Raw genomic sequence first — 20,742 nt, 5'->3', positions numbered from 1 at the left:
AGAACTGTGGATCACACCCAGCAGATCTCCATCCCTGCTGTGCCTTCACAGTCCAAATCCTCCTACCTTGAAGGCCCTCAAGCATTACTAGAAGTGGTTGTTTATTAAACATTTACACTAAGGCCTCACAAGTGGGCTGCCCTCCTTCCCCAAGAAGTTACACAGAGTTTGATAAAGGCATGAGAGATGCTAAGGGGTTGATAAGGAGGAACTGGGGAGTGCTGTGCTGGAGATCTGAGCTGTCCCATCTAACTTCCCCTTCCCTGCTGCCTTGCAGCACTGGACTCCCCTCACCAGCAGCCCCAGAGAGCCACAACACCAGAGCTGCCCCCACCAACCTTGATCATTATGCCCCAGGTTCTGGCACCAAATCTGCCACGCCAGTACAAGCATCCTCAGAACACTGGCGAAATCCCAAAACCAAACCTTGTCCATGCTGCTCACATGGCCCCTCTGCTCCTGCTCTTTCTTTTAGGAAGAGCCAGGCACTTTGAGCAGAAATGCTTTTCCATCCAGAAAATGCCAGTTCATCAAAACACTTCCTAAGAAAAGGTCACTTCAAACAAATTTCTCTTTCCAAAAACCTTCTGGGAAAAAAAAAAAAAAAAAGACATGTAACATTTCAGCTATCCTCTTTCAACAGCTTTAAATGAAAATAAGTATTTTCTCCCTCACTCCACCCAGGTGCCAAATGATTTCATTTGGAAATGCAAGATCATTATCTTCCTTAAAAAAAAAAAAATCAAATAGAAAAGGGTGAACACAAAAGAAAACCTCTGGAAAAAGTTAAAATTAAACACTCTGCTGAGTCCAATGCAGCAAGTGGGAGTTGGGCTGCATTCTGCCAGGCTCCCTGGTGTGGCTTTCATCCCAGTTCAGGGCAGGACATGATTCCCAAGTCTTAACAAGAATCCCCGGAGTTAGTTCCCATGACCCACACTAGCACAAGCTTTGCAGGACACGGTGACACAGCCAAACATCTTCCAACCCAAGAGCTTGCCAGGAGCAGAGACCCCACACCTGGTGACATACCAGAGCAGTAGAGTTTCAGAGGCAAAAAGTGACAGTGGGGCGAAGGAACCCCAAGGGGCCCGGTGTCTGGAATGCAGCATAGCCCCAGTACTGGAATGGGAAGCAGGAGGCTGGTGTTTCCTTTACAGCCTCCCCACACATGCTTGCAGTCCCCCAACATCATCCCCAGCCCTCAGCTGTTACAGTTTAGGCTGCATGGGGAGTGGGAATGCCAGCAATCAGGCATCCAGAAGGGAATCCAGGCCCGGTTCAATATTGAAAGAAGGGCTTTGAAAGGAGTGTGCTCATTTCCCTGTTTTGTCCTTTGCCAAGAAAACCAGGGGGATGGAGGAAGGGGTGAAGGAGTGGGGGGAACAGTGGAAAAATGTCTTGGCTTGCCCTCTCTGCCTTTTATCTCATGGGCAGCCTGCCGAGACAGGGTCTTCCCCCTGCTGAGCCCTCTGGCAGATCAAATGAAAGGAGAGAAGAGTTATAACCCTACTGACTGCAACCCCCTCCCTTCAAGGAAAAGGAGAGGAGGAAAAAGCAAATGGCCCCATGATGCCAACAGTTCACACTCCAGCTGGATGGGAAACATCATGAAAAGTCAGCTCCTCGGCATCCATGGGGGGCCAGGAGATATTCTCCCCAGCCAGTAAAGGGAAGTCCAAAGAGAACCAGATATGGTTGGAGGGTGGGCCGTGTCCCCATGGAGGGGACAACACTGCTCCATGGCCTTGAACCAAAGGGAGAAGGTCACCAGTGGTACTGGCAAGTGTATCCCACAAGGTTCCCACTGTGCCTGTTCCTCCATCATGCCAGACCTTTCAGAGCCAGCTTCAAGCAAATAGCCTAATTAAATGCCTTTATCCAAGGACTCCCTCTGTGTGTTTGAGTATTTGTGGATTAACAGTTAATACAGTAAGAAGCTTTATTGTAACTAAATTGATTTCATCTTTTTTTTTTTTTCCCTTCCCTCTGGATGCTTTTGTCCCCTCTTCCCACTCCCCAGAGTGTTCTCCCTCACCAGAGGGCTTCCCATGCTGATCCTCACCTTCACTGCCAGATGGCACTGATAAGGGTGTTGTGGTGAGGAGATCACAGCAAGAACCCATACTTCAGTATCTGAGGGACTAATGACGTGGAAGGCATTCTTTTTTAGGGTAGACATGTAAGTAAGGGAGCATTGGCTGTGTTATTGTATAGGACAGAAGAGACCCTTGCTGTTAATGGGTGTTTGCCTTGACAGCATGATGGGCACAGGCAGGGGAGGGAAAAAAACTCCAGCCATCCCCAAACCAAGACCACCATATTTCCCAAGGTAAGGAAGTCACAGATCCCCAGAGAGAAACCTCAACTCCAGCTCCACTTGCAGACCCCTGAGGATTGCTTGGCAGGGTCTGTGTAATCCCACCATCTTCTCCTTCCCAGTACAATTCAACTTCCCTATATAATCATTAAATCAGTAACTGCCTGTAGCATGTTGGCTCTGTGTATGACTGCAACATACCCGTGTGCAATTAGGATCAAGCAATTCCAGACTTTTATAGCCCATCACCCAGTACGTCCAGACTACTCCAAAAGCTCACAGTGATCACAACTTCTTTCTGTGGTTAATTAAAAAATCAGTAAATGCAGTCATTACACCATCTGGGATCTGGATACCCTTTTGTGCTTCCCAGGATGGGCACAGACCTGGGCTCCATTTTCCTTCCTTTTTTTTCATTTGCCTCTTCCTCTTCCTTCTTTACAGCCTGTCTGGTCCTTCCTGCTTTCCCTCCTTCTCAATTTCTTCCTTCCCTCCCATTCTCCCCTTTTCCTCCCTCCTTCTTGCCCCATGTTCCCTATCCTTGCACATGCCAGCAGAGCTGCCCTCTTCCCTTCCCCTCCCTGGGCAGCAGGAGCCAAAGCCATAATTAAACTTTGCGGGGAGGAATGTGGATCAAAAGTCTGTTAAAAAATAAAAGAAACTAGGGTACCTGTGGGATTACGTGAGCCAGAAAAATGCAAAGCCGGCTTCCAGCCGCCCATAAAATAGATGCCGTCTCCTTTCCCATTGGCAGGGTTTGGCTGAACACAAAAGACTAAGAAGAGGATTTTTATGGGAGTTATTTATAGCCTGAATGAATAGCGGTGTGTCTGTCAGAGTGTTTCTGCCTCTCAGCATGAGCCCAGGGTGCCAGCCTTGCTGGGTGAAGCCAGTGGGCTTTGGGATGGCACCTGCAAACAGGAGACCCAGGCAAACCTTCCTGTGGGGACAGAGGTGACAGCAAAAAAGGACAAATCAGGACAAGAAAGGGTGGGAAGGAGAATCTGAGGGCAGATGTTGCTGACCCCAGCAGCTTCACCTTGGCCAATGTCACATGCATCTGCCTGGTGACAAGCAATGGGCTGTTCCAGCCCACAAGCCACTACTCCAGGTGGATATCCCTGGGACATCCATTGTTTCCCCCTCTCTAACCTCTTCACTTCTAGCCTGGCTGCTTTTCCTCTTCCCTGGTTTGATGGAGATATCTGACAAGCCTTCCCCCCGCATTTGCACCAGGCACTGGCTCAAAGATTCATCTCTTTGTGAACAAGATCAGTTTAAAATCATCCCCAAACTCCATGAAAAGCTCAAAAGTTGGCAGTTCAAGTAGTACATTCATTAAATAAAGAGGGGGAGAATAAGAACAGGCAGAGAGGAGGGGGAAGAAAAAAAAGATTACCTTGCTGAATTAATCAGGCTTCTCTGTAATGTTCAGCCTCAGATTTTATTTCCTGTAATAAGCCCATTAATACGGGTGTCTATAGCAGGGGGCTTTTAGCAGCAGGCACCATTAGTGTAACGAGGAAGGGCTAATAGAATTTTATTGGAATTTTTACTCCAACATCACAGCCTTTTAAAACAGCTGTCTCAATAGGCATTATTATTCTGATTAACATTTAGACAGCACAAATCATAGTGATGCCCTTGGTGTCCCACAGGTTTTATCATAATCATTCCAAGTTCCTGATGTGTCGGCTAGTCCTTTCCAGGGTGGAGGGAATTCTAGATCCCAGCAGAGGCTGGGGGTCATTTCTTTTCTCCTGTGCCAATGGATCTGCTACTTCTGAGGTGACCTGACTGGCTGTGATGGAGCAGGGTCCTGCTGCTACTGAAGCGCACTGGAAGCAGCTGGAACCAGACAGATGCTTTTTGAGCATCTCTGATCCCAAGAGGAATTTGAAAGCAGGAAGGGAAGGGTTAAAAAGCAAGCTGGCATCCTGGGGACCCATCCTGGCTTCGCTCTCACTCTGTTTCTTGCCTGTGTGAGAATTTAAAAATTTGATTTTAAGAATTAAATTAAAACTAGATAGTTTTCTTGTCTGACATTAAATATTAAGCCAGCAATTTGGGTGTGCTAACCCAGGGATTTGTTGTACAGTGCTGTTTTGGGGCAGCAGCCAGTCCTAGGGTTGGGAAATCTTTCTCCTCACATCTTCAAGACCTGTGCCAGGTGGGACGGAGTCACCCAAGCCAGAGGAACTGCAAGGGTGTCACACTGAGGATGTCCCAAGCATCCTATAAAAGCCCAGAGGTATCTGCAGGGCTGCCACAGAGGTTCCCACTGCCTGCTCAACTGATGGGGTCTGGCTTCTGTGTGACTGATCCTGTTTGAGCCATGGGGAAACTGAGGCATAAGAAGGGGGGCAGCACCTTTTCCACATGGACAGCACAGGCAGCCCAGGAGTTCTGTCTCCTCACCAAAGCACAAAGCCATGAGGGAGTGAAGGACCTGCCCTGATACTGAGATAAATGTGGGCAAAATAAGTGAGGGATCAAACACTAAAAGCTAACAGGCTGCAAATGGACTTTTGGCTTTTATTTGTCGAGTTTTGTTTCATGAGGGCAAGTTATGAGGATATTTTGTGAGATTGAGCCTCTCACTGTGTATGGGGAGCAGCAGCTGGTTCATCCCTGCTCCAGCCATATCCTGTGGGGCTCAAACCACCTTAGGTACATTGAAGCAGGTGGTTTGGCTTGGAGCTGGGCAAGGGAGCCCCAGGGGCACCAAGAAGGCTGGAGTTCTACTAATTACTCACTTATTAGCATCTAATTAGTATCTCTCCACTTCCTCCTCTCTCCCAAGGGCTCTGCTTCTGGCACGAGTCACATGCCCAGGCACACCCCAGGGGATGATTTTCCACCTCACATCCATCCTGGCATTGCAATGTCTTGCTGCTCCTGGGGCTCTGCAGCAGACTTCTCAGCATCACTCATGATAATTAGCAAATATGTAGAGATTTCTTCTCTGGAACATCAGGATGAAGGGGGATCCCTCCTGATGGGGCACGCACAGATATCTGTGAGCTTTCACAGCTGGCTCCAGCAGCAGCCGTGTCCCAGGAACAGCCAAGGTGCCCAATCCCAGCCATGCAAGGCCTCCAGCCTTCTCCCAGCACCTGCACAGCTGGTGGTAACCCCCTTTTGCAGGCAAAGATTACCTTCCCTTTGGCTGCCCCTATCCTAGAGCAGTCCCCTGCTCTTCCACCCACACCTGCTCCCTTCCATCCCCAGACAATTTTGTTTGGGTTGAATCCAGCTGGAATCTGGAGGCTCCTGTTGTTTCTCTTGCTCCAAACAGAGGCCACTGGTTCTGGGATGTGGTCCCAGGATGGGAAAGGCTCAAACCACATGCAATGACAGGACTCCATTGCCAAGAGCTGAAGCCCCCAAGGTACCTCCCCAACACCAGGCATGCAGGAAATTTGGGGGGGGGGGGGGGCAGTGCTTAGTGACCACATGGATGTTGTAATGTGACAGTATTAAATTACCTGTATTATCAGATGATTAACCAATGAAATTCCATCCTTGGGGCTGCCATCCTGAAGTCCATGCAGAGCTTGCTAGACAGCATCCAGACATCTCACTGTGTCCACCTGGGACCAGCAGCCATCCCACAACTCATGGTCCCCAAGGGCTCTGAAAATTCTTAATATGAAGGACTTGGGGACCATTGGCAGAGAAAAACACACCAGCTGTCTGAAACACCGGCAAGACACCTCCCAAATTGTTTCCTGCTAGTCTGAACTCCTGTCAAGGAAGCTGCCAAACCCAGGGAAGATGCACCACGTGGCCAAGGACAAAGTGGGTGCTCTTTGCTGCCCCAGATGCCCTCACATGGCCAGCTAAGACAAGATCTAAAAAGGGTCTGGGTTTTGATTTGCATTCTCCTGGCACACAAAAGCTCCCCACTGCATGAAGCCCCCCTGCTTCAGGGCACCAGGGTGTTTAGCATCTGCTTAAAATTATTAATTGCTTTAATGTTAAGTGCCTGATCTCTTTTAAATAGAAATAGGAGGGATTTAGCTTTCTCTCCTTCCCTGTTTCTGACCCTCCTCTCCTTCCTTTCTCCCTCCTTTACTCCATTTCTTCCTTTTATCATTCCTCTCTTCCTCCCTAAAAATTTACTAATTTCTTCCTTATTCCATTGCCAAAACCCCTACTCATTGACAGGCAGTGGCAGACAAGAAGAAACTCAACAATAAGGGCAAATCCAGTAGTAAAACTGGAATGAAATTACAGCCATTAACCTGGTATCAGGAAGGACAGTAAAACTGCAGCATGGCAGGAGCCAGCAGGCCTCAATTCATAGCTTTTCTTTCTGATTAAAACACACTGGTCACAGATTAACTTCCTTTGCTCAATATTTTATTGTCTCACCTGCACTAGCGGGGGAAGAGGAAGAGGGGTGGGCAGGACTGGGGACTCAGGATCTGCAGCTTCTCTGCAGCTCTTCAGCCTTTGGCAGGTGCCAAGGACGTGGACACTCAACCAAAGGGCAGGAACCTGCCTCCAGCAGTTGCACCATGAAGTGCTCGTGCCAAATGGTGTCTATCCACCATGTGCCTCCCAGACTGGCACCCCAGGGCTCAACCATGACCACAGAAGGAGTCAGTATTAGAGCTGGGAGTGCTCTAGGTCTCCCAAACATGCAGGGCAGGCACAATCCTGGACACAGCCACTGCTACAACCCGGGCAAGGACATTGCCACAAAGCTCCAGCAGCTTCGGGGAATCCATATCCCTTGGCAGATAGACCAATTTCTTTCAGTGGTATCAGAAAATGTGACAAAAAATGAAAATAAATTCCTGGCCACACCCCCTCAAGCATATCTGTATATGTGGATCCCGCACTGGGTATATCCCTTGCTCCTTGCGGCACAGCTTGTGCCAGCCAGGCACAGCAGCATTCTGCCCCTTTCCTAACCCCTCACAGACCCATTAGTGCACCACAGAGGGTGCAAACACCTCTGTGGGATCCCAGTGGATTTTAGCTCATTCATTCATTCCATGCTTGAGTTCCTCTAACTCTCCCCACCACCTGTCCTATTCATTCTTCCAGAGCAGCAATTGCAGTTTCTGCCCTCATGCTGGGAGATGGAGCCTAAGGACAAAGATGACCCAGCCACAGAGATACTTCTCCCAGGATTTCCAACAGGATCCCTGGAGAAATGAACCAGCATCAAGGAACATCCTTATGGGGAACTCCAATGGGCCTCAGCTCCCCTTTGATGCTCCCAAGTCAAGAACAACAGCTGGGTACACCGCAGGCCCTCCACTCCGTCATCCCTCACCAGCTGGACTTCTTTAATCTCCTACAATAAATCACTTTTTAATTACAATTGGACTGCAACTAGCAAAATATAAAAGACTTGGGGCTTTACAGCACACCAGCCATGGCACCTATGAATTGCAATGCCTTTCCATCTCCAGCAGCTCCATTTGCACCACCCTGAAGCCTCCCTGTGCAATGGGAAAGGCTCATTGCTCCCTTCCAGCCTTTCACACCCCCGTGCACTAAAAGTATGAGGGAGAAAAAAAAAAGTAAAAAGGAAAAAGTAGTATAAAAAGCTAAAAGTATGAGGGCAACAGGAGGTTGCATCTGTTGTGAGGAAGTGGGGAGTTCAGCATAACCAGGGTCAAGCTCTCATACCTGGGTGTACCCTCTCCTCTTTCTCCTCTAACTGCTGCTTTCACCGGGTTTCAGATTTCAAGGGGCAGATTTTAACTAAAAAAAAACAAAAAAACAAAAAAACAAAACAAAACAAAACAAAAAACACCACCCCAAACTAATACTCAGGCCATCTTTGAGATTTTTTAACACCAGATAAACTTGAGCAGCTGGTACCTGCAGCAGAGGGGACCCTGGCACGGGCAGCAGCCCTCCTCAGCACGCACTGCCTCCCCAGCCTCCACCCTAAATCACAACACAAGAAACAGGCTGTTCATTAGGTCTGTTTAATTAAGCAATATGGATCCTGCCCTGATATTTACAATCCCACTTGCCGTGATTTATTGGAGAGAGTCCCGTTTTTAGAGACGGCGACTGTAAAGTTTAATACCGCTTGACTTAACTGCGAGTTTCATTTACGGCCGCGGGCCGAGGCGCGGCAGCCCGGGGCTGGGAGCCGCCGGGCCATTAAATCAGAGCTAACTGCGTGTGCAGGGAGATGACTAGCTTCGTTACAACCGCTTCAGCGGCTAATCATCCCGAGCTGGATTGCCACACTTAAGGCAATTTGTTGCCGCTTTCCCAGGACCCTGGAGAAAAAGCGGGGAAGTCGGGAAGTTGGAGCAGAGGCACATGCTGCAATGGAAAGGGCTCATGATCGGGATGGTGGCAGAGACCAAACGGACTCTGCTTGTCCCAGCAGCGGAGAAATCAGTTTTGCAAAAAGCCAGATTCCCAGCTGGGCAGCCCCCATGCCCTGGTGAGGGATGCTGTGCACAATGACAGCTCCAAGCTCAAGGGTCAGCCACCAGCTCCTCCGCATAGCCCCGGAGCACCTGGGGAGCGCAGAGGCCAGGTGAGGGCAGTCTGTGGGCTCTGGGGTGATGCAATCAAGCAGAAAGATAGGACCAGCATGTAGGAGGGCAGCCAACATCACAGAGGTCAGGAGGCCCTGTCCTAGCCCCATAGGGGAGCAACGCATGGATGGGGCACAGGGAACACAGCCTTCCCCATGAAATACCGTCTTGGAGGAAGGAGGAGAGCATTTATCTCCTTGCAAGGAGGGACTTTCTACTCCCCAGGAGCACACTCACTGACTGGACAAGGAGAGGGGTCTCATAGAGAGTTGTGAGAATGGCTTATTAGTGAAAAATAAAAATATTTGTGAAAATGTGAGGGTTCATAGTGCTTGGCATCCCCCCACATCAGCTGTGGTGGCATCAGTGTCCATCACCTACCCCTGCAGAGTCCCAGAGCTTTCCTAGAGGGAAAGGGAGGAAAGCAAAGACAAAGGTGAATAGAATATCCCCCAGCTCAGCCCAGCATCCAGGTTATCACTATCCCACCCACAGGCAGGCACAGTGAATGGGGGGAGCAGCACCAGAAAGAGAGCTGGACTCCCTAGCAGTCCCCAGGTGAGTGATGAACCACCTCCTGGCTGCATTCCAGAAGCCCCTGTACCTGCAGCAGGCACCATGAGGGCTCCCAGCCAGAGAGGATGAAGAGGAACAGCTCCAGGGCTGAGCATCTCAGCCAGCAGCCTCTGTGCAGCAAGTCTGCCAGGGCTCAGCCCTCTCCCAGGAGCTGGCTAAGCCTTGGGCTGCATCCATTCCTTCTCTGTTTCCCACTCCTCCACAAGCCTGCAGCACTCAGACAGATTCAGAGCTCCCCCCAGGGAGGAAGAGGAGGCAGTGCAGACGCAGGGACAAAGCAACAAGTACTGGACTGCCAGCACATCCCCTGAGCCCCGTGTTATCCCCCACCAGCAGCTGGGTGTCTTCACCAGAGACCCCAAACCTCCCACCTAGGGCTGAAAGCCACGAGAGCACAGGTAGAGGCACTTTGCTTCCAGGTTTTATTGTCCAGGGGGGTTGTGCCCCTCCATGAGGCAGAAGTCGTCCCAGTCCCACCAGTGAGACTGGAGTAGTAAGGAGGGTAAGCCCTTTAGTGGTGGTAGGAGCATGCCATGGGGGCAGAATTCAGAGCATGGGATGGTGAAAGAGATAAGGAACACCACCTACACAAGGATGCCACAGGATTAGGCCCCAAATCCCCAAACAGGCAAAACCAGTCCCACAAACCAGCCAAGTTGTGACAAGGTTCAGGAGAATCTGGGACCTCAGAGAGTTCACAACTGACATGAATTTCCAGACCTCAGCTGTGACCACTCCCAGCTGACTTGTGGCCTCACCAAGCACACCAAATGATGCAATCTTAAACCTCTACTGTTAGTGCAGCACTGTCAAGCCCACCACTAAGCCATGTCCCTAAGTGCCACATTTACACTTGTTTTTTAATACTTCCAGGCACAGTGATTCCACCATTTCTGTGGGCAGCCTGTTCCTATGTCTGACCACCCTTTCGGTGAAGAAATTTTCCCCAACATCCAATTTAAACCTCCCCTAACACAACTTCAGGCTGCTCCCTCTTGTCCTACCATTAGTTATCTGTGAGAAAAGACCAACCCACACTTGGCTATGACCTCCCTTCAGGTAGCGGTGGGAAGCAATAAGAGCCCTCCTCACACTCACATCCGAGGACTGGATGCTCTGCTGTTCCCCATCACACCTCCTCAGCCCTCTTCTTGTAGTGCACCTCGGGGAGGCTCCTCAGGCGCTCAGCTGCCTGCAGGGCACAGCACAGGGACAGCCAGGGGCTGGTCCCAGGGACAGCCCTGGCACACAACCCCCTGGGTCCCCCAACCCCTCTGAGCTGCTTTCACCTGCTCCGGGGTGAGGTCCCTCTGCGCCTGCGCCAGCATCTCGTATCCCACCATGAACTTGCGTATGGTGGCAGAGCGCAGCAGTGGAGGGTAGTAGTGGGCATGGAGCTGCCAGTGCCTGCAGTCCTCCTCCAGATAGGGGCCTGTGGGGGCTCCTGCAGGGGGTAGAGGCACTGCATGAGCCACAGGGAGGAGACAGGGATGTGAATGAGAGTATTGCAGAGCCATGCCACTCACCGTGCCAGCCCATGGAGTAGGGGAAGGAGACTTCAAAGAGATTGTCATACTTGATGAGAAGCCTCTGCATAATGGAGGCCAGGCCTGCAGGAAAGTGACAGTGATTTACACCCTGAGCTGGCCAGCAGCTAGCCAGGTGTGCAGTGGGGTCACTCACAGCACCTCCCCCTGGGTGGACATCAGTGACAGGCAGGAGGGATGCACTTGAGAATTTCCACCCCTCCCCATTTACACAGGGAGCTCAAGCAATGCAGCAGGAGAAGCTTCCACCAAAGCAGAGAGTACCATGTGCTTCATCACCCCAAAAAGACATGAGTGCCACCAGCAGTGCTGACTGTACCCAAACAACTAGTTCTTATCCTAACAAAACAGAGGCGCCCTTCCCCTCCTCCGCTAAGCTCGGCAGCCCCCAAGGATACAAGCATCAGCATCATCAACATCCAGCATCAGCATGGTTGCCTCCTAACAAAGGTCAAGCCAAAGGATGTGGGATGGGGTACAGCAAAGCTCAGAGCCACTCACTGTCCTTTTCACTGTCACTGAGGTCCTGGAGGCGACAGACGTGGCGGCGGGGCAGCAGCAGGGTCTGGTAGGGCCAGATAGCCCAGTATGGTACCACGACCAACCAGTCCGCATTTTCCACCACCAGCCGTTCCTGCAGGGCACAGAATCACAGAATCAGTTAGGTTGGAAAAGACTTTTTAGATAATCAAGTCCAACCTATGATTTAACCCTACTTTATCAACTAAATCACTGCCCTGAGTGTTACACCCAGTCTTTCTGACTCCACCACTTCCCTGGGGAGCCCATTCCAATACCCAATCACTCTTTCAGTGAAGAATTTTTCTCTAATGTCTAGCCTAAACTTCCCTGGCACAGACTAAGACTGTGTCATCTTGTCCTGTCAGTGGCTGCCTGGCAGAAGAGACCAACCCCCCTGCTGACTAAAATCTCTTTTCAGGGAGTTGTAGAGGGTGATAAGGCCTCCCATAAGCCTTCTTTTTTTCCAGGTTAAACACCCTCAGCTCTTTTTCATAGGGCTTGTGTTCCAGAACTTTCACCAGCCTTGCTGCCTTTGGCCAGATGAATTTGAGCATCTCGACATCCTTCCTAAATTGGGGGCTCAGAACTGGACACAGTATTTACAGTGGAGCCTCACCAGTGCCAAGTACAGGAGAAGAATGACTTCCCTGCACCTGCTGGCCACACTATTCCTGATACAGGCCAGGTACCTTTGGCTTTCTTGGCCACCTGTGCACACTGTTGGCTCACTGTTCAGTCAGCTGCCAACCAGCACCCCTACATCCCGTTCTGCTTGGCCACTGTCCAGCCACTCTGTCCCCAGCCCGTAGCCCTGCAGGCAGGTGTTACACACAAACCCCCAAAGCCCCAGGGCACTCATAGGGCCCAGCTCCTGGGGGCTAGGAAGCCCACCCCAGAAGACAACCAGCTCCCAGGGAGGGGATACGGACAACATCCATGCCTTCACCTTTCGGCAAGCCTCCTGCTCAGCGTACTCTAGCAGCATGGGCACACCGTGCTGGCTCAGGTGCTGGCGCTGGGTCCGGTCCTCCAGATGTGCCTCGTTTGGGAGGAAGCTGCTGGCCCACACCTGGGAGGGACATTGGGGCACAGGACTGAGGTGCTCATACCCCTCACTTGCAGGGGAACCCCTAGTCGCGCTGCTCATCTGGAGGTCCCTGCTGCCACCAGGTGGAGAGTCTGGCATGTGACAGCCACAAGGGACAGTCCCCAGAGGAAAGGTGACAGGACAGACACAGAGGTATCCTCACTATGAAAAGCTTCGCGACCAGGGCAGGATGACTGCCATTCACATCTGCCCTCAGGGTTTGCTGTAGGGTCACCACAGGGACATGTAATTTAGTCAGGTCATAGTGGGACAGCCTCACCTGGCAGTGGGGGTGCGGGTTGGAGCAGCCCATCATCGCTCCCTTGTTCTCGAAAATCTACAAGAAGAGGAAGAGGTGCAGCCAGCAGGCCCCAGCCCCAGGGCCCCCGCTGCAGGCTGTCTGTCATGGTGTCCCCAGCACAGCAGGGAAGCAGCCCTCAGGATGACAGAACCTCACCCACTGGAAAGGCTCAGCAGGGCACAAAGGCTCAAAGGGCACAAAGGGGACAAAGGGCACAAAGAAATAGACCCACACACAGCCAGGATGCTCCCAACCCCAAGTACTGCCAGAGTACCCAGTGACAGCCTCCCACCTTCACCCAAAAAAGAGAAGCCCCCCACCAGCCCCACACCTGCACCCAGGGGTAGGAAGCACCCAGCTCTGTCGCCAGCTCTGCCCACGCATCGATGACAGCCCGGATCTCTGGCAGGGACATGAGGGGCAGCGTCAGGTCTGACCAGGGGTGGAAACACATCACCTTGCTGTAGAGCAAACACGCTTAGCTGCGACTGCGGGTGTCTCCAGAGACCCTCACAGCTTTTCTGGGTGCAGTGGGACATGGGACGAGGGACAGGGCCAAAACCCCCAGAATGACCCCAAAACTGAGCAGCAGTGTACAGAACAGGCACTGCATGAGAAAAGCAGGCCCAGCCCAGCACCATTCTACATGTTCTCAACAAATTGTGTCCCAAACCTGCTGGAGCCATGTAGGTACTTACCATACACCCCGGGCTGGGGCAGCTCGAAACAAGGGGTGATCACTGTCGTCTGGGGAAGAACAGAGAGTGGGCAGGGAGAAGGCGCTGAGACAGAACCCAAGCCTCTCCAGACCACCCTAAGGACCCAAGATGGGGCATCTCCAGCAGCCTACTCTGTTCCCCAAAGTTACCAGGCTCTGGAGCATCAGGCTGCAGTGCAGGAAAGTCATTTGGGAAGACGAAAGTACCCTCGTACTTGGGGTTCACCTGCCGGGGTGAGAGATGTATGAAGGCAGGAGGGGGTGGCAGGGGCAGCCCGGTCCCGTGTCTCTGGTGGTACCTCGCCGTTGGCCCGGGTGGCCCCAGGGCAGAGCGGGTTCTTGGGGTCCCAGCGGGGCACATCCTCAGGGGGCGGCTTCTCAAGCTGACCCTGCCAAGGGCGCTTTACCCGGTGGGCCGACACCAGCACCCAGTCGTCCCGCAGCGGGTTGTACCGAACGTGCTGGTGCTCTGCGGGGAGGGAGAGCAGCGGCCCTCAGGTGCAGACCCCCGCAATGGGGGAACACGCACCCACCCCCTCAGGGGGCAAGCAGCACGGTCTGCACGCCGCTTGATGCCCTCCCTCAGCTCCACCCTTCCTCCCGTCCCAGCCCGGGAGCCCCGCTGCTCTGGGCAGGGAAGGTCGCCGCAGGTCCGGCTTCCCGGGGTGGTGCTGGGCTCCGAAGGGAAGCATGGAGGAAGGCAACCCCATCCGTACCGCCGGCACGGAAGCGGCCACCTCCCTCCGCCGCCCCGGCCAGCGACGGCTCCATGCCTCCCCACTGCCGGAAACCCGCTGGGATCGGCCCCTTCCCGCCTCCCGCCCCGCCCCGCCGCGCCGGCGCAGCCGCCCGGGCCGTGCGTGGCGTGGCCGCGGCGGGGGCGGTCCCGGCCCGGGTCCCGCTCCCGGTGCCGGGGCGGCGGAGCGCGGCATGGGCGCGGCGTGGGGGCGGCGGGCGCTGCGGGCCGGGCTGGCGCTGGGCGCGCTGGCGCTGCTGCTGCAGGGGCTGCGCGGGTGGCTGGCGGCCAAGCGGTACGAGTTCACCCCCGCCGAGATCGCACAGCTCGCCCGGCACCACGCGGGTACGCGCCGCCCGTGGGGACGCGGGGGGGGCGGCGGGGAGCGGGGCCGGGGAGGGCTGGCGGTGGGGATGGGGATAGGCGAGGGTTGGGGATGGAGAGAGGAGCAGAGGACGTGGAGGGGAGCGGCGGCCTGGGCTGGAGGGGAGACCCGTAGCGGGGTAAAGGTCCGAGGAGAATCCGGTACAGGGGTCCGGGATCCTGGGGGGAATGGGCCTGGTGTCAGGGAGGGGCAGGGAGCTGGACCTGGACAGCAAGACTGGGAGAGGGAGGGAATCGGTACCGGGGAGTAGCAACAGGGAATGCAGGGGAAGCGGGGTGGAAGATGGGACTGGAGCAAAGGGGACCAGGGCAGCAGCATCATCCAACCTGGTTGGGGCTGAAGCCCCAGGTGGGTCAGGCCTGGGGCTTCAGAAGAGAGCCATAGGGCACGGGGAGTTTGGTCGGGGCTGCATGTAACCAGGACAGGGGCACTGTCACGTTGTTTAGATCTCCCACATTGCCCAGCACCTGGGATAGGTTGTAGGACTGGAGCTCTCAGTGCACCTTATCCTCTGTCACCATCCAGTTAGGCAGTGGAGCTGGGTCAGCGGGAGCTGAGGGCTGGAGAGAGGAGATATCTTCGCCTAGGCAGACTTCTTCGAGGGTGTGCTGAAACTATAGTTGCACAGGGGATTCGGGGGTTTGGTCGGCTGAGCTTTTTCTGTGCCAGGGACTTACAGTGACCCTGGGTTCTGCAGGACTGGACCATGAGCTGGCTTTCTCCAAGATTATTGTGGAGCTGCGAAAGAAGCACCCAGGCCACATCCTGCCAGACGAGGACCTGCAGTGGGTATTTGTGAATGCGGGCGGGTGGATGGGCTCCATGTGCCTGCTCCATGCCTCGCTCACCGAGTACGTGCTGCTCTTCGGGACAGCAGTTGACACTGGGGGACACTCAGGTGAGCAGGGGGACTAGGCTGCTGGGCAGGGGAGTTCTCCAAGCTATTTCTACTCCACTCTTTCAGGTGCAGTTTGCCATGGTGTGCCCAGCACAGGGAGCCCACTGCTTCACTACTTGTATGGGGTGAATGATGCTGGCCAAACACTCCCTGCAAGGGGACCAGCCCCCATGGTGTCCTGCAGCATTTGCAGGTCGCTGTGTGTGACATGCTGTGTGGCCAGGACTCTCTGCATCCAGCTGGCAGGCGATGGCAGACATCTCATCTCCCAGTGCTTCAGGAGGGAGCAAATGCCAAAGAAGTTGGAAATGATGGGGTTTAAGGACACCAAGCAGCCCTGGCTGGTGGTGTATGGCTCTTTACAGAGACAGTGAGGGTACTAGAGCCATTGGCACTTATTGGTGTATCGAAGCAGAGGGGCTGCCATCCTGACCCTCTTGCTCCACAATTCAGACCTGGGCTGGACCTTGGCTTCCTGTGCTGTCCCTGCCAGGGAGACACTGAGCCAGTGTTGTCTGTTCTCAGGTCGCTACTGGGCAGATATTTCTGACACCATCATCTCGGGGACATTCCGGCAGTGGAAGGAGGGGACCACCAGAAGTGAGATCTACTATCCAGGTAAGGGCAGCAGTATGGTGACCTATGGGCTGCATTCATGTCTTTGGGGCACAGCCACTTGCTGTCATAGAGGCTCTTTCTTTGAGATGACAGAGGCCAAGAGCTCAGGATAGAGCAGTTTGGGTCTCCAGTGGCACATCCCAGATCTCAGTGGGTGGCAGTAAGAGAAAAGGGAGCAAGGCTGGGGTCGACTTGGAAGGCTCAACCCTGCAGGCCCTAACACCGTGTCTCCCATTTGGGCATGATGTGAGGCAGCCACTGGGAGCTGTGCTGGTATGTGTTTTGGCAGGCGACACCATCGTACACCAGGCAGGAGAGGCCACATCAGTGCAGTGGAGTGCAGGCACCTGGATGGTGGAGTACGGCCGGGGCTTCATCCCCTCCACACTCGCCTTCGCCCTGGCTGACACCCTCTTCAGCACTCAGGACTTCGTCACCCTCTTCTACACCCTGCGTGTCTACGCAAAGGGCTTGCTCCTGGAAGCAAATGCCTTCTTCAGCACCTTTGGGTGCTGAGCCTGTCTCACCAGGGTACCCTGCTGAGCCCAGTTGGCTCCTTTCCTCCCAGCCGTTTTCCTCCCTGAGCCCAGGTTCTAGCAGAGGCAGCAGGAGATCCCCTGTGCCTTCCCCAAATTGTTCTGTCCTTTCCCCACAGGCCAACATGGTGCCAGGACAGAGGGACCTTGGCAGTCACAGCAACACAGAATGTCAGTTCTCTTTACTACCTGCCTGTCCCTCCTTTCTATTGGAGTCACATCCTGCTTTCCCATCCCTCGGGGCTGGAGTGGCCTTGCAGTGTACAAACACCTCTGTGTGCCCTCAGCATGCAGCAGGAGAGAAGCTGAAGCTGGCTGTCCCCAGGCCCTGAAATATTTCCTCAGCTCCTGAGACATCAGGGGAATAATGCTGCCCTCGGGGCAGGGTGCACAGGGTAGACCAGACCAGAGCACCCATTGCTGAGGTCAGTTGCTAAGTCTCCCCATGTCTCTGGCAGCCTGCCGGGACTGCGGGCAGCGCAACGTGCTGTGTCCAGCTGGCAGCATCTCCCGTGGCTCCATCCCTGCTGATGTGGGTTGGCAGCACACAGTGTCACCCTGGCACAGGGCAGGATCTGCGCTGAGACCCCCGGCAGTGGGGGGATGCCTAGCTCCTGTGCCGGAGGGCCCCCTGCTCCCTGTCATCTGCCCTCGGGATGGCTGGGGCTGGAAGAGGGTCACTTCCCCACAGTCCTCTCCCGGCAGTGCCCCCCAAGGGGGAAACCCACCGTCTGTCGCCTTAATGGAGACCCCGTTCTGTGTGGCCTCTTGGCTATGCACGTACTTAGTGTCCTCGAGTGCCCAAATGTCTGTACTAGCTCAGGATGGAATCTCGCCCCTCAAAACCCTTCCCCTGGCTGTGAGACCCCCAGGGAACAGACACTCTGCTCGGCTCCCGGCATGGGATCCCGGCTGCCAAGAGAGTGCTGTAATCCTCCAACCAAACCTAGATGTGCACCTGGCTTGAACCCCTGTGGTCAGACCCGTGTGAGCTCACTGCTTGGTGGAGGGCTTTCACCTCCATTCTGCTGCCAAACACACAAGTGTGTTCCTGGCCACCCAGGCCTGTAGCATGTTGATTCTCCTGCTTCCTGGACTGTTCCTGTTCTGCTGACCAGCAGCCCTGCACATGGGCTAGTTCTTAATTTGCTACCTGAAAAGAGATACCAGTAATAAACTTGTTCATCCCACATACTTGGGTTTCTGGATGAGTCTTTGGGGTGTGCTGAGCCCTGCCGCGGTAAAGGCCAGCTCCAGCCTCAGCAGCAGTCCTGCTGACAGTTGAGTGTCCCCGGGGAAGCTGGTACTATCCCACACAAGGTCCCGGGAGCTGGGGGTATGTCACTGGGCAGGATCAGCCCTGCCTCAGCTGCCGGCAGAAGATGGTGCTGTTGCTCCTCTCGCCACTGCAGTCACTGGTGACCAAAGACCTGGGCTGGTGCCAGGTCCGTGCTTCCACGGGCAATCCCGAAGCTCAGGGGGTTCCATCCCTTTGAGGGAAAGTGGCAGTGCTGAGTCTGTGGCTCCCTGAGGATGGCTGGACCCGCACACAGCTGGTGGTTTTGAGAGGTTTGTGCACACACGCACACACACATATAGGTGCACACACACGTATAGGTGCACACGCTTGCTGTCAGACACATCACTCGTGTGTGCAGTCACAAATCGTGTGCATATAGATGGAATAGTTTTCATGTGGGTGTGGGTATAACAGGCGGGGCTGACACACATTTATAAATGGCATCACATTTATAAACAGACATTTATCACATATTTATAAACAGGCATCTGTCCATACAGAGCAAGTGCAGGCGTGTGAGCGCTGGGGTACGTGTGGGTAGGATATGTGTGCATGGGTGTAGTCAGAAGAGTTTTGTATCCCTGTGTGTGTGTGCCCACGCAGGTGACACGTGTGTCACACCTGTGTGCACAGCCTGCAGTGCGCATGGCAGCAGGTGTGCACCCCTGCCTCTGTGTGAGCACATAGGTGTGTTCCTGTGGGCTACCAGGCCTCGCTGGCCCACACCAGGCACGTTCCCTGAGGTTTGGCAGGGCTGTGTTGGGGAACACGAGCAATCCCACCCGAGCTGGCCCGCGCAGCAAGGCGCTAACTCAGCAGCTCGTATCAATACTGCTCCACTTACAGCGAAGGCCGCGTAATGAAAATCCGATGGGCACGCTGGTGGGAGTAAATAAGTATGCCATTAAAATAAGAAAATCAAAGCTCTGGACAGGTCTTTTCTCTTGCCCATTGATTTCTTTTATTACGGAAATATTGCTGCTAAATAACATTAGTGTGAACAATCTCAGCAGTGTTTTCTGTAGCACCTGTGTCAATAACTCCACACTGGGTAGAGGATCCCCCCCCCAGCCTGGCTGCAGGGCTAGCAGCCCTGTCTGTGCAAAAGGCTGCTCTGGGGGTTCCTTCCTCAGCATTCCCAGTGCAGCTGGCATGAAGAAAAAAAACATGACAAGCAGCAAAGAAACCATGACAAGCACCCCATAGCATGGGGTGGCTCAGGCAAATGCCAGCAGGGTGGAACTGGGCTTAAACCCAGGAACCCTGGCTGCTCTACTACAGCAGGAGGGGTTGTCCCCATCCCAGCACTGAGCACTGAGTGTCAGGCATTCATTAAAGGGTCACAAAAAGCATCCCTTTCATGGTTGCAACCTCTTAATCAGGTGTCTCCAATGACCAGCAGAGAAGAAATGAGTTCTGGACACAGCAAGTTCTGCAGGTTGTTGGTGCCTCTGCCTCTTCCTGTGACTCCTCATCTGTTCCCAAGTCCATGCTGGCCTGACCCAGTTGCCTGTAGCTTTGCCATCATTTGGTTCTCATGAAGAAACTGAAGAACAAATTGGAAGCTCATCTGCAATCACTCAGCTGCAACACAGCCTCTGTGCCAGGGCCAGGGCTTGCCTCTTTCCCCTTTGGCTGCCCAGGGATGCAGTATCCTTCAAAATGCCCACAGGCAGCAGGTACTCCTTGGAGAGACAGAAGATATGACCAGCACACATTGGAAATGTGCACCCTTTGGTGTCCAGAGACCAGATGGGACCCCAGGACACCTCAAAGGGCACCAAGCCCTTATGGAGAGCCTGGAGATAGGCAAGGAGAATCAGCTAAGGGCACCTGCACCCCGGGTCTGGCTCTACCCCAGTCCCGGCTGAAGCAACCATGAGTGGCATCTCCCCAGAGCTGTCACCAGGACAAATGCAGATCGCTGCCCTCCTAACACCTTCCCCCTGCAACTTGGTTTATCTTGCTGTCCCTCCACATGCAGTGGGTATTGATCAGCCTGCAGGATCTATCTCTCGATTCCTTCTGCAGTATCTCTCTGCTCCAAGTATCTCTCACTCTGCTCCGCTGTCTGCCGTGCCCGTCTATACCTTCATTATCTATCTGTGCCACCTCAGCTGCAGCCATCAATAGCCATTTGGGGAATTTCTCTCCAGCTGGGAGCATCACCAGACCCCATTGGTGCAAAATGCTGAGCAGCAGGGCAAAGGGGACACAGTCCATCTTGCTTGCCCCAAGGAGAGCCTGACACACGTGCAGAACCCCAGAGTTGCTGTTATCACTGTGGAAGTTCTAGAGAGGAAATGAGTAGGACAGGTCCCTTGGTGGCCATGCCCAAGGCAATGGGAGATGCTGCACCCTCTGGAGATCTTGTTGTTGCCACTAGCTGGCCTGCGTGCTAAACTGACCCAAGCACCCCCAACCCCTCTGTCTTGCAGAAGGGGAGTTTCCCCAGACACTTGGACTCCTGTTGGGCCATGGAGAAGTCACCATGTCTGTCTCACCCCACCTAGTCCAGCTTTCAGTGTGTAGGGGATAAGACACAGCCCAGAGCAGAGAGTACAGCACTGGGAGGGGAAGCTGGAACCATGCGACATGGGATCCTGTGCAACGAATCCTGGGGGTCATCTGGCCCTGTGGATCCTTCTGAAATAAGGCTAGATCTCGTCTTCTC

General features: G+C 53.9%; 2 protein-coding genes across 13 annotated transcripts in view; one reads left to right on the top strand and one right to left on the bottom strand.

Moving 5' to 3' along the window:
- Positions 1-14,401, bottom strand: part of GALT (galactose-1-phosphate uridylyltransferase) — a 55,609-nt gene extending 41,208 nt beyond the window's left edge. For 5 of the 12 annotated variants that reach the window (XR_014951477.1, XR_014951478.1, XR_014951479.1 and 2 more), the window contains exons 1-11: positions 14,312-14,401; positions 13,895-14,064; positions 13,746-13,821; positions 13,576-13,624; positions 13,209-13,338; positions 12,857-12,913; positions 12,436-12,558; positions 11,469-11,601; positions 10,947-11,030; positions 10,710-10,864; positions 10,519-10,612 (exon numbers count right to left, since the gene is read on the bottom strand). Coding sequence is in view for 9 of the 12 variants with exons in the window: in XM_085567347.1 (XP_085423473.1) it covers positions 10,550-10,612; positions 10,710-10,864; positions 10,947-11,030; positions 11,469-11,601; positions 12,436-12,558; positions 12,857-12,913; positions 13,209-13,338; positions 13,576-13,624; positions 13,746-13,821; positions 13,895-14,064; positions 14,312-14,366 (1,095 nt within the window). In the remaining 3 variants the exon portion in view is untranslated. Of the gene's footprint in view, positions 1-8,258; positions 9,249-9,828; positions 10,005-10,518; positions 10,613-10,709; positions 10,865-10,946; positions 11,031-11,468; positions 11,602-12,435; positions 12,559-12,856; positions 12,914-13,208; positions 13,339-13,575; positions 13,625-13,745; positions 13,822-13,894; positions 14,065-14,311 lie in introns of those variants that run through there. The other 7 variants (XM_085567346.1, XM_085567348.1, XM_085567349.1 and 4 more) reach the window with 7 other exon arrangements.
- Positions 14,402-14,520: 119 nt separating this feature from the next.
- SIGMAR1 (sigma non-opioid intracellular receptor 1) lies at positions 14,521-17,962 on the top strand. The gene is made up of 4 exons (XM_021554567.3): positions 14,521-14,676; positions 15,414-15,614; positions 16,140-16,232; positions 16,522-17,962. The coding sequence occupies exons 1-4, from the start codon at positions 14,526-14,528 to the stop codon at positions 16,746-16,748; spliced, it is 672 nt and encodes a 223-aa protein (XP_021410242.1). The 5' UTR covers positions 14,521-14,525; the 3' UTR covers positions 16,749-17,962.
- The last annotated feature ends 2,780 nt before the right edge of the window (positions 17,963-20,742 follow it).

This window comes from Lonchura striata, chromosome Z, assembly GCF_050655825.1.
Source record: "Lonchura striata isolate lonStrDom1 chromosome Z, ASM5065582v1, whole genome shotgun sequence".
NCBI classification, from domain to species: Eukaryota; Metazoa; Chordata; class Aves; order Passeriformes; family Estrildidae; genus Lonchura; species Lonchura striata.
This window is presented reverse-complemented; position numbering and strand designations above follow the sequence as displayed.